Source organism: Pseudorca crassidens, chromosome 7 (assembly GCF_039906515.1).
Source record: "Pseudorca crassidens isolate mPseCra1 chromosome 7, mPseCra1.hap1, whole genome shotgun sequence".
NCBI lineage: Eukaryota > Metazoa > Chordata > Mammalia > Artiodactyla > Delphinidae > Pseudorca > Pseudorca crassidens.
This window is the reverse complement of record NC_090302.1, coordinates 8,169,119-8,182,055: the sequence shown is the minus strand read 5'-3', so window position 1 is coordinate 8,182,055 and position 12,937 is coordinate 8,169,119. Positions and strand designations below refer to the sequence as shown.

At 53.5% G+C, this 12,937-nt stretch overlaps 1 protein-coding gene across 4 annotated transcripts in view; it reads right to left on the bottom strand.

The window, feature by feature from the left end:
* The window catches only part of SH2D3C (SH2 domain containing 3C), a 31,665-nt gene that overhangs the window by 18,040 nt on the left and 688 nt on the right, over positions 1-12,937 (bottom strand). For 2 of the 4 annotated variants that reach the window (XM_067743225.1, XM_067743226.1), the window contains exon 2: positions 10,959-11,436. In XM_067743225.1, the coding sequence (XP_067599326.1) occupies positions 10,959-11,436 (478 nt within the window). Of the gene's footprint in view, positions 1-8,827; positions 8,939-10,958; positions 11,437-12,937 lie in introns of those variants that run through there. The other 2 variants (XM_067743228.1, XM_067743234.1) reach the window with 2 other exon arrangements.

The window sequence follows — 12,937 nt, the reverse complement described above, 5'->3', positions numbered from 1 at the left end:
CCCCACCTCCTCCCTGACTCCACAGTTGGTGGCCCCAGGCTGGGCCTCAGCCTCCTTTCCTCCCGCCCTACCCTCATTCCCTAGTGCAGAGTGACCCACCCAGTGGCACATCATGGTGCCATTGCTGGTGACATTTGGCTGCGGAATTGATCCCCTCCCCAAGAGGTGGTCAGGATGGGGCCTGGAGAGGCCAGAGGCTGCGGGTGGCTGTTTTTCCCAGGTGCCAAATAGATATCACCCTTCCTCGTGAGGGCTTCCGTGAGCCACTTCCCCCAGTCCTCAGCCTTAAAGGCCCTCCCTTCTCCGATGCAGCCTGGACCTGCCCCTTCAACACCAGACTCAGAAACCCAACTGCCTCCTTAGCATCTCCTCTCAGATGTTTGAAGTCATTTTGACTTTCGTATCCAAAGCAGGACTGCCGATCTCCCCCACCCCACGCCCCTGCTCCCCACATCCGATTCCCATCTCAGTTGATGTCAGCTTCATCCTTCTTGTTGCTTTGTTTGGCCCAAAACCCTGCAGTCCTCTGCACCTCCTCTCTCACTCACACTCCATGCCCAATTCATCAGGAAATCCTGTGGCTCTAATTCCAAAATAGATCCTGAGCACTTCTCTCCATGTGTCAACCCTGCCCCATCTGGGACGCCCTCTGTGTCCTCTGTGGAGCACACAGCAGCCTTCTCGCTGTGTCTGCCCTCACAGCCCTCTGCCACCCAGGCGGCTCTCAAGTGAAAAGCTAAGCAGATCTCGGTGCACAAAACACCCCCAAGCCTCCCATCTCTCAAAGAACAAAATCTAAATCCCACTCCATGGTCTGCAAATGGCTGGCCATGTAATTTATCAACTAAACCAAGACTTTTCTTCCCTTGTGAGAGTAAAGAGGGTGCCATTTTCATGCCAGAAAAACAAATGTAAACAGGCTCACGTGTTCCCCAACCTACAATGCCCTGTGTGGCCCTGGTGGTATCTGACTGCCCGCCTCATCAATTCCCACCCCCAAAATATGTCTCCCTCCCTCATTCTGCCCCGGCCACATTGGCCTCCTTGCCAAGCTCGTTCTTGCCACAGGGCCTTTGCACTTGCTGTTCCCTTACCTGGAATGCTCTCCGCCCCACCCCACATCATCACACAGCTTGCCCCTCCCCCTACTTTATTTAGAGCTCTGCTTAATGTCCCCAACCCAGAGAAGCCTTCCCTGACCACCCTGCCAAGAATAGTCCCTTGTCCCTCACTCTCTGTCCTCAACCCTGCTTTCTTTTCCTCAGTCTCTGCCTGAAACAATCACTTTACATTTATTTGTTGACTCAGTTACCTGACGCCTCCCCTGGGGCACTAACTTTATATAGCTCACAGATGAGCCCCCACCATGGTGCCTGGCACGTGGTAGGAGCTCAAGAACTCTTTATTGCTTAAGGAATGTATGAACAGTAAACCCTCAACCAGTATTCATCACTATTGTTATTATTAATTCTGTCAGGCTGGGCCCTGGTTCTCTGGCTGGCACAGGCCTTAGTATTGCCATCTGCAAAATAGGGAGGAAAGTCAAACATCAGGGAACTGCTTCCTCAAATACAGAAGCACCAAATTTAAATTTAAATGTGATAAATCTAATAAAATAAATTTAAAACAAAAACAGCTGAGCTAAAAACAAGACAAAACAAAAACTGTGGGTGAAGTATATGTTTCCAGGGCAGAATTCCATGCAGGGTTTCCCCCAGCTCCTGAGGCCAGGGGCTCCTCATTGAGATGCTGTCTGACAGTCCTCCCTGTTCTGACATTCCAGAGTCCCTGGTGCTAGCCTTCCTTCCTGCAAAGTCCTTGCTGACCTCTAACCGTAGTCCCTCAAGCTGCAGCCTGGCCCCAGCAGGCTCCCAAAGGTGTTTGGGTTCTCTCTGTCCAGCCGAGTTGGGAGTGGGGTGGAGAACAGACCCCTCCCCCTCTCACCACCCTGCTCTTCCTGGGTGAGGTGTCCCATCCCAGTGTTTCCGGCCATTTAGGTCCGGAAATCCTCCCACTGCTGGGAACAGATTGGCCAGGACACTGGGATCGCCTAGCACTTCCTCCTGCTTCCTGTCCACTTCCCCTCATGCTCTGGGCAGGAGCAGAGCCTTGGGGAGGGGGCGCCTGCCCCAGGGAGCAGGTGGGCTGAGGTGGCCAGAGCCAGTGGGGGTGCTCAGGCAGAGGCCCAGGCCCGGGAAGCTGAGGGCCTGGAGCCACCACCAGCACCCATCACCTCTCCCTGCCCCACTATAACACTCCAGGATTCCTAAGACATAAGGTGACCATGTTGGCTCACCACCCACTGACATCATTTGCCCAGACTATGGCCACCACCTCCTCACTGCCTCCCAGCTTGCATCTGTGTCCCTCTGACTTGTTCTCCCCCCAGCAGCCAGAGCAATCCTGTTAAAATGAGTCAGCTTACGACTTTCCTGTGCTCCAGCCCACTGGAGTGAGCCCCAGTTTCACTCAGAGTAAGAGCTGAAGTCCTGGGGACTTCCCTGGTGGCACAGTGGTTAAGAATCCGCCTGCCAGTGCAGGGGACACAGGTTCGAGCCCTGGTCCGGGAAGATCCCACATGCCGCGGAGCAACTAAGCCTGTGCGCCACAGCTACTGAACCTGCGCTCTAGAGCCGTGAGCCACAACTACTGAGCCCGTGAGGCACAACTACTGAGCCCGTGCGCCACAACTACTGAAGCCCGTGCGCCTAGAGTCCGTGCTCCACAATAAGAGAAGCCACCGCAATAAGAAGCCCGCGCACCGCAACAAAGAGTAGCCTCCACTGGCTGCGACTAGAGAAAGCCCACGTGCAGCAACAAAGACCCAATGCAGCCAAAAATAAATAAATACATATATATATTTTTTTAAAAAGCTGAAGTCCTCATAACAGCCTTCACACACTGGCTCTGACCACACTCCTCTCACTCACGCTGCCCCAGCCAGGCTGGGCTTCTTGCTGCCTTTTGTTCCCACCTCAGGGCCTTTGCACTTTCTGTTCCCTCTGCAAGAATACTTTCCCTCCAGATATCCACTAAGCTCCCGCCTTTCCCTCCTTCAGGTTTTTACCAAAATGTCCCTTCTCAGTGAGGCCTTCCCTGGCCGCCCATCTGGAAGTGAAGTGCGGCCTCTCAATGCTCCCCACCCCCCCGCCCTGCTTCGTCCCTCTCCGTAGTGCTTCATCTGACTTGCCATGCACTATCTCCTCTCACCAGAACATCAGCTCCACAAGGGCAGGGGTTGGGTTCTGCCTAGAATGGTGCCAGGCACCCTATAAAGATGTTTTGCTCTGTTTTGTATTTTTTGGTCACACTGCGTGGCATGGGGATCTTAGTTCCCTGACCAGGGATCGAACCCGTGTCCCCTGCAGTGGAAGCACGATGTGTTAAACACTGGACCACCAGGGAAGCCCCTGTAAAGATGTTTATGAATGAATAAATGTCACAGCAGCCCCTGCAAACCTGAGGACAAACTCTAGTTCTCATGGGTCGGCCCGCTGTGACCCACCCCTGCCAGCCACCCCTCCTCTCTTCCTTAGGGTCCTCCTTGCACTCAGGCTTCACACTTCCTCCAAAGAGCTCTACCCGCTCCAGCCTCAGGACCTTTGCACGTGATATTCCTTCTGCCTAGAGGAATTCTCTCCCTTAGAGTCAGAGTAATCCCTACTCAGCCTGCAGATCTGTTTGCTTGGAGACTTCTAGAATGTTCTCTCTCCCTTTGTAATGATCAAATCCAGGAATCAAAGCTTCCATTTTAAAAAACTCAGCTCCGGGCTTCCCTGGTGGCCCAGTGGTTAAGAACCCGCCTCCCAGTGCAGGGGACACGGGTTCGAGCCTTGGTCTGGGAAGATCCCACATGCCGCAGAGCAACTACGCCCGTGCACCACAACTACTGAGCCTGCACTCTACAGCCTACGTGCCACAACTACTGAGCCCGCGAGCCACAACTACTAAAGCCCGTGTGCCTAGAGCCCACGCTCCGCAACAAGAGAAGCCACTGCAATGAGAAGCCTGCGCAACGAAGAGTACCCCCTGCTCACAGCAACTAGAGAAAGCCCGCACACAGCAACGAAGACCCAACACAGCCAAAAATAAATAAATAAATATTTAAAAATAAAAATAATAAAATAAAACTGAAATACTGTATTTTAAAAAAAACTCAGCTCCATTAATTAATTTCTTATTTTATGGATTTAAAAGGCACTTCCTCTCTAATATTAGTGGTGAAATCAATTAATAAATAATAGTGACAACTGAGCTAAATAAGTTCCACTAATCAGCTGCATTAATTATTTAAATAACCAACCCCTTTAATTGCCTGTATTAGCTGATTTGTTCTTATAACTGGTACCACTTATTGCATACATTAGCTTAATTAATTGAATTAATGATCAGTCATTAGAGTCCATTATCCTTTATTTCCCCAGTGCAGGTTTCAGTCTGAGCTTTACTTTCAGGGTCTCCATCCTGGCCAGAAGGGAAGGGCGAGGCTCCCCCAGGGACCCTGGAGGAGAGGCTGCCATCCTGTTCCACCTTGGCCCTCCCTCACCACAGGCAGCCTTGCCCTGCAGAGCCCTGCAGCCTCGCTGCCCTCTGTCTGTCCCCCACTTTGCTCCCTGGGGTGTGGTCATATGGTCTTGAGTGGAGATTTCCCCAACGTCTGCCTCATGCTTCCCAGCTTTCTCCCTGCCCTCCCCTCTCTGAGCTTCAACTTCCTCATCTGTGAAATGGGCATATTTTAACTGTCTTCCCAGAGGGGCTGCAAGGATCCTATGAGAAGGAAAGGTGGAAGGTTCCTTAGCCCCTGTGGTTCCTCTCATTGCCCCAGCACCACCACCCCCCAAATGAAATCTCCCATCCTGCTCCTCCTGGGGGGTTGAAGATACCCTCCCTCCTTCACTCCGACTTTCACTCACCCGGGGCAGAGAAGCAACCCTGCTCTATGCTCCTTAGTCCTTAAAGACCCTGAGAAGGGAGAGCTGGGGTGGAAAGCCCCATCTCTCTGGGGACACCCAGCCAAGAGGCCTTTGGGATTCCCTGCCAGGAAGGCCCTTGGCTTTAGCCTCTGCCCTGCCCCCTCTCCTGTACGATGGGCCACCACCGTCCTGGAGACGTCCTTCCTCCTCTCCGCCATTCTGCGCCCTCAGTCTTCTTGACAGGGGTGAGCTCCCCAGCAGAGCTCAGGAAGGGTCCCAGCTCTGTGAGAAGAGGACAGATCGGGGGTCGCTCATCCCAGGGCAGAGCTGAGGAGTCTGAGTCCCAAGAGCTGCTGAGACTTAACAGCTGCTGGAGACGAGCAAATGCGGAAGACGACTGGATGCCTGTGCAGAAGCCCCGCTTAGAGCAGGGCACAGAGCTGCTCAGACGAGACCTGGCTCGGCTCTGCTTTATTCCTTGCCCGAGGCAGGCTCTCCCAGATGATGGGGACTGCTCCTGGATGGAGATGCGGGACACTGGGGAGGGGAAAGTGAAGAAAAAGAATATTCCGACCAGACCAGGAACCCAGAATCAACATGAGGAAGAGGAAACGAAGTGGGCATGGACAGGGGAAAGACCCTCAGGGGCTCTGAAGAGGGCCCTCGGCTGGGAGGGAGGAGGCTGTGTGACCCTGGGCGAATCCCCCTTGTTGGGCCTCAGGTTCCTCTTCTACAAATGGGTGTGGTGATCGCCTGAGCATCCTGTGTGCCGGTACTTCCTCGGGCCAGGGCCAGGTTAAATGCTCTACTTTGTCTAGTCCTCACGATGACCCTGTGAAGCAGGTGCTGTTATTGTCCCCAATTTACAGATGGGGAAACTGAGGGTCAGAGAGGGGAAGGGGGTTTCTCAATGTTGTAAAGACAGTCAGCAGTGGGCCTCTGAGCCGCTGATGTAGCCGACCCCTTTCTTCCCCAGCTCTCATGCCACATACGTCCAGCATTCTGTAAACAGAGTCCGCTAAGGGTTTGAGGGGATGTGGCTCCAGCTGGGGTTGGTGGGGGGACCGTCCATCCTTCCTGAGCCAGCGCAGTTCCCACAGCCTCAGGCGTCTGGGGGTCTCAAGGGCTATGAGAAAGTCTCCACAGGAAATGAGAGCCAGGAGCAGCTGGGCCCCTTTGGAAGACAAGGACCAGCCGCCCAGAGTCTGAGGAGGCTGAATGGGCTGAGCCCACCACAGCCCCCTCCCCGCCCCCGTGGGTAATCACTACCAGATGCCCGGCAGCTGACGTCACTTTGCAGGGCCGAGAGGGTCGTGGGACTCTGGGGAGTGTTGGGAATTCTTGGACAGGAATCAACATTCCGAAAGGAAATGGTGGGGGGTGGGGACGGGGGTCTTGGCCTGTTCTCAACGCCTGGCACCAGGGCTGGGGCACGGGCAACACAGGGTGCCCCCGGCCGGGGTGCTTCCTTCTCCACGTCTCAGTTTCCTTCTGAACAGCCCTGGAAGTGGAGCGGAGGGGTCTGGGTCTCTGGGAGGCAGGAAAGGATGTTCAGGTGAGACACTTTAGAATGAGTAGGACTGCGGTCAAATCCTCCTTAAAGGAGAAGTCCTCGTAAAACATAAGTCAGAGTGGGGCCTTCCTCTGCTTGAGGCCAGCAACGGCTGCAACTCGCTCAGAGTCAAAGCCAGGTCCTTGCTGGGCCTTCCAGGCCTCACTTATCTGAACCCATTTCCTTTCTGGCCTCATTTCCACCACTCCTCTCCCCAGCCCCCATCTTGCTCTCTGCTGCTCCTCAAACGTGCCAAGGATGCTCCCACCTCAGGGCCTTCGTACTTGCTGGGCCTTCGTACTTGCTAGTCCTTCGGCCTAGTATACCCTTCCCCAGATATCAAGATGGTTTGTTCCCAGTACACCGGAAACTAATATAATATTCCATATCAACTATATTTCAACTAAAAAAAAAAAAGAGGGTCTGTTCCCTCATCTCCTTTGCTCAAACATCAGTTTCTCACTGAGACTTTTTTCCTGGCTAACCTTCCTAAATTGCCACCACCAGCCACTACCCTCCAAGACCAGTTCCCCTACTTGATTTGAATCCTTCTCCGTAGTGCTTTTCTCTTCTGGCTGACTGGGTAACTCACTATCTTGTTTATCATCTGTCTCCCCCACACTGGAATGGGGGTTCCTTGAGAGCAGGGTTTTGTCTGCTGTGCTCACTGCTGTCTCCCTAGAACCTAGAAGAATGTCTAGGAATAGTTGCATCTCAGTAACTATTAAAATGAATGAAATTCCAACTCAACTGTGTCATCTCAAGCAAGTTGTTAACCTCACAAAACCTCGATGTCTTCATCTGTAAAATGGGCTCCTATTACCGCCTTTTCAGGGGGGTATGGGAAGTCATTTGAAGTAATGGTAGAGACAGCTCTGAGATTTTTACCTGCAGGAGGTGAAATGTGGCCTAGTGGTTAAGTGCTTGGGCTTGGGAGTTGGTCAAGACGGAATCGAATCTAGGCTCTGACACTTAATCTCTCTGTGACCCCAGGAAAGTCCCTTTCTCTCTCTGAACCTCAGTCTCCTCGCTGGTAAAATGTGGTAGATGGCACCCACTGAGTGTTCCAGGCAGGGCCAGCCAGTTGTCCTCTGGTGGGACCCTGGCCTGACAATTCCTGTGTGTGTGTGTGGGTGTGGGGTGTTGGGGGACCTCCTTTCCCTCTCTGAGACTCTGCTTCCTCCTCTATAACATGGACTGAAGGTAGAGTGTCAGGGCTCTCTGGACCCACTATTTCCCTGCAGAAGGCTGAGGGTGCCAGGGGATGGGGGGAGACTGGGCTGGTGCTCTCCATTTTGGGAGCTAAATGCCCTTCATTCCCCTTCTATTGGCCCCTCCTCCCTCCTTCCTCTGCATCCCCCATGATCTCAGCAGGGAACAGGGCACCAGGAAACTCCTGCAGCCTCACCTCTTCCCCTTCCTTCCTTTTGCTCCAGGTGCAACCTGCTTCCCAGGGGGAAGGGGAGGGACACGTCTTCCCCAGCTTATGCTGCTCCCTGAACAGCCACTGGGATGACCCCCTTGGGACACTCAGGAATGAGGCTCCCAGTCTTACTCAGTGGCAGTTCTCAAATGCCCTTGTTCCCAAGCTGGATGGATCCTCAGAGACCATCCCAGGCCCATCTTGGCTGTTGGGGAGATTGAAGCCCAGAGTAGGGCAGGACAAGCCTGAGATCACACAGGCAAAGCAGGTCGCCTGACTCCAGCACAGATCTGGGCTTCACAGGCTCCTAGAAGAAATGTTCAACAATTCCTGGACTCCTACTTGGCCTGGAGAGCAGGTGGGACACTGGGTCCCAAGGCACCAGGAAAGGGCTCAATCTGATCTGCTAACCCCACCCCCCTCAGGACTCCTGGACACTCCAGATGATTAGGGGGGGAAGGGAGAGTCTCCCCATTTCCTCTTAGCTCTAAGCCAGGCCTGATGCCAGAGGCACTGCCAGGACCATCTCTGCCCACAGGGGAGGAAGGCTGGGTCCTAGACTTGGCATTCTCAAGATGTCTCAATACCTGCTGGAGGGGAATGGGTTGCCTAGTCGTTGAGGGCCTGGTCCAGGAAGGTGGAATTAAACCCTAGCTCTGACTTTCACTAGTTGTGTCAAACTGGGCAAGTAAACCTCTCTTTCCTCATCTGAAAACTGGAAATCGTAATAGTGCCTCTCTTCTGGTACTATTGTGACCAGAAGATGCCCAACCTGTGCCGGGAGAGGCTGGGGATAGAGTTACACCAAAAGAAAGTTTAAAAGTTCCTGATGCTAAACTCACACCCAGGTTTGTCAGCTGCCCCAGGGGCACGGATTTCCACCTCAGACAACTCCCGTTCCGGGCGGCGGCCCTCCTCGGTCCCAGCTCGGTCACTCACCCTCTGGGTCCCAGTGCGGGGCACCTTCGGCCCACCGCAGTCATAGTTCCCTGTCGTGGCGGCCTGCAACCCGTAGACCTCCTCTGCTCGACGGCTCCCGCCTTTCTCAGGATACGGAGCTGCGGAGCATAGAGCAGGACTCCTGGGGAGGAGCCTGGCCTGTAGGCCACGCCTCGGACACGCCCCTCTGCCCTCCTTGGGCGCGCTCCACCGCCTACTTCTCCCTCCGGGAAGGCCACGCCCCGCCTCGGACACGCTCTCCGCCTGCTGTCTCGCTCCGCCCTCTACCCCATCTGTCAGGTCGGAGCAGGAAGGCCACGCCCCCGAGCACACCCCCTCCACCTCGCCCCGCCCCACTCCGAGGCCAGCTTCCCCAACAGTCCCTGCGCCGCATGGGAAGGCCACGCCCCTGCCCACGCCCATTCACCACGCCCCGCCCCGCCCCGCCCCGCTTCAGCAAACCCTTAGCGCGCTTCTCAGACTTATGTTACCTCAGAACACCCCCGGAGCTACGAGGCCCGCTATCCTGCATACAATCCTTGCTCCACACCCGAATGAGGCCGAATTTAAGAGGGGATGGCAAGAGAAGGCAGCCTGGAGCAGCCAGAGATGGTGGAAAAGCATTTGTTTTATTCATCATAAACGTAAGCACTCCCATTTACCGAGTTGTTTGTGGTGTGTCAGGCGCTGTGCTAAGATTTTACAAGTATGTTACTCTTGAATTCTCACCACAGCCCTACAAGGTAGGTGCTATCGTTGTGCCCGTTTATCAGATGAGAAGAGTGAGGCTCGGGGAAGGGAACAGACTTGTCCAAGGTCATGCAGTCAGTAAGAGGCAGCGTCTGGACCGGATTCACTCTGCAGCTTTACAAGGTCCTGCTCCCCACTGAAGGACCAATTACCCCAGCACACAGAAGCTGTGCTTGGTGTCTCAGGGCAAAGTCATTCAAGAGAGGTTCCAGAACCAACCCTAGAGTTACTTTTGCTCAGATTTTTTTCCCCCTCTTTATTTCAATAGGTACATCTGACGAGTATGGTTTAGACAAAGGCTCTGAGGGTTGAAAAGCAAGGGACTGGGGGTGCAGGGGTGGTGGTGGGATGAATTGGGAGATTGGGATTAACATATATACACTAATATGTATAAAATAGATAACTAAGAACCTGCTGTATAAAAAAATAAATTAAAAAAAAAGAAATAAACTGGAAAAAAAGAAAAGAAAAGCCAGGGACTCCTTTGGTGGGGGCTGAGGGGGTCTCCCACGGGCATGAAGTACATGACTGTAGGGCTTAGAAGATGGTGGGTACCATGTGGTGGATGAGTGTGCAGCCACTGGAGACAGGCAGATTCCTGCTCAAATCCCAGCTCTGCAACCTTGGCTGAGTCTCAGTTTCCCCATCTGTAAGATTGGCGGGGGGCGGGGGAGGTGGGTAATAGTACAATCTTTTACAGAGTGTTCAGTGAGTAACATTTGTTTTGACACCCAGTAAAATGGGTACTGACTAAATGAGAACTATGGTCATATCATCACTATTTGTATTTTTGTATCAACTCAACACACCCTGTAACCAAGTTAGTTAACAAGTGGTCTTCTAGATCAAGGGGAGCAATGTTGTCCAGCAGAATTAAAGGTGGCGATTCGGGTGTGGGCCCCAGGGCAGGGATCCAGTGATTGGGCTTGGATCCACCCAGTAGCTGAGGGCCCATGCTGGAGGCTGCCTAGGGCTTTGGAGTCGGGGTGGGCGTGGGCGGCGGGGGCGGGTCTTAGTTCAAGTCCTAAGTTTGTCATTTGCTAGATGTGCACCTGACTGGGGCAGATGACATTCCCTCTCTGAATCTCAGTTTCCTCTTCTGTCATATGGAAATAACAGTATCTTCTCCCCGGGTTTGTTTGTTTTTTCCCTGTTTGTTTTTGGTTTTTTCCTGAGTATTAATTACAAGTGAAGGGCTAAGTACAGTGACTGGTCTATAGTAAGCACTTGGTTAATGTGTAGGTATGTTTGTGTGTGTGTGTTTTGTTTTGTTTCTACTCAGATGTGTGTGTTGGGGGGTCCTCTCCAGGATCTACTGGTAGGAGGCTGGAGACCCCATCCCCACAGGTCCTGCCCTCACCCTCCCCTGATGGGCACCTACCTTTCTGAGACCACGTTCCTGGGGTCTCGCTCCTCTTCTGTGTCTGCACTGGGGTCCTCAGGTTTTCTCATGGGGCCCACTTCCACTGCTGAAGGGTTGGGTCCCACTGCTGGGGTGTCCTCCACGGGGGCATCGGTCCCCACCACCACCTTCTTGGCTGCCTCCAAGCCTGAGGGGTCAGGCAGCCCTCGGGGCACCACATGGGGCTCAGGGCCAACTTCCTGGGCCTCCTGGGTGGCCTGTTGGTCCCGAACCTTCTTGATGCTGGGGCGAGGCATGGTGCCCATGTGGCTGTACATGTCGCTGGAGCGGGCGTAGGCCGGGGGGCTCTTGGGGACTGTCACCATGTCATCCTGTGTGGCGTCAAAGGTGTCAGCCTCCATATGGGGCCGGATGCTGGTGGAGGCCAAAGATCGTCTCAGAGTGAAGGACCGAGGAAGGTTGGAGAGACTCCCAAAGCCCTTGAACTTGAAGAACTCTGGCAGTGGGAAGGAGAGGGAAAGAAGTTAATGATATTGCCAGCACTAATAATAATAACAGTAAAATATCTGCGCAGTTCCACTCATTGACGGTCCAAGGAGGGTTAGGAGTTTCACTGACACCCCCTCTAACTGTTATGGTATAAAATGGCAGCTCTGGAATTGCAGAGCCCTGGGCTTGAATCCCTTGAATTCCACATCCTAGCTGTGTGACCTTAGGCAAGTCACTTGTCCTCTCTGAACCTCATTCTCCACATTAGTAAAATAGAGATTATAGTACCCATCTCCTATGGGCAATGGGAGAACTGAAGAAAAGCATGAACTCAGCATGTAAATAACATGCTTAACATGGTACCTGACACACAGAATAACCTCCATAAGAAGTAATGAAGATGATGATGATCACAATAAATGCCTCTGCATTTGTCAAACATGCTGCATGCATTAATTACTTCACTGAATTCTCAACACAACTCCATGACACAAGTTTAATTCCCCATTTTCCAGATGAGGAAATTGAGGTTCAGAGCTGTGACATGACCTGTCTGAGGTCACACAGCGGGAGGCGAAGCATGTGTGTGTGTGTGTGTGTGTGTGTGTGTGTGTGTGTGTGTGACGTGTGTGTTGGGGTGGGCAGGGGGCGTTTGAATGAGGCTCTGTGCCCCTGAGGTGAGGGTGAAATGAGAAGGGGGTTGTCGGGAGCCTGAGGGTCCCACTCCCTGCGGTTCCGTCCTTCCTGTCAGCTGAGCCTGGTGTTGGGACTCAGGCAGCAGTGCTCGGGTGATACCATCTCCTCGTTTCCGCGGGGGTGCATGTGAGTTCCCTCCTCCCCGTCCCCAGCTGTGAGACTGCCCTTCCTCGCAGCCACCACCATCTGACTGACTTCACTACAGCCTCCAGATAAGCAAAAAGGAAAAACCCTGGCATTTGCCACTTCCTCGGCATCCTGTGCCTCCTCAGGTCCTCACAACCATGATGGAATATATCGGTGGGATGCCCCCATCTGACCAGACAGAAAACTGAGGCCCAGAGAGGGGAAGGAATTTGCCCAGGGTCACAAAGCAAGGCTGAGCCTGGACAAGGGCCCAGGCTCTGGATTGCTGGGGTCAGTGTTCTGGGGCTTCCCTCGCAGTCCTGCCCACCCCCTCACTTGGTCTTATTCTCTGCCTCCTGACAAATGCTGTCAGAAGATGCTGAGGCTCTGCTCTTAGAAAGCTACGCCATGGGGCAGAAATTGTGCCAACGACTGCCTTCTTTCTCAGCACCGCTTGTTTCGTCCCCTGGGGACTGGGGGTCTGGAGAAAACAGTAGTGGGACAGGGAGGGAAACTGAGGACCAGAGTCCAGGAACTTGAGATTGAGCCCTGCTCAGTAGCCCCATATGACCTCAGACAAGTGTCTTCGTCTCAGTCTTTTCATCTGTGGAATACAGTCATAATCCTTGCCCTGTCCACCCACCTGTGCTGTCAGATCAGAAGAATCAGGGGAAACTGAAGTTTGC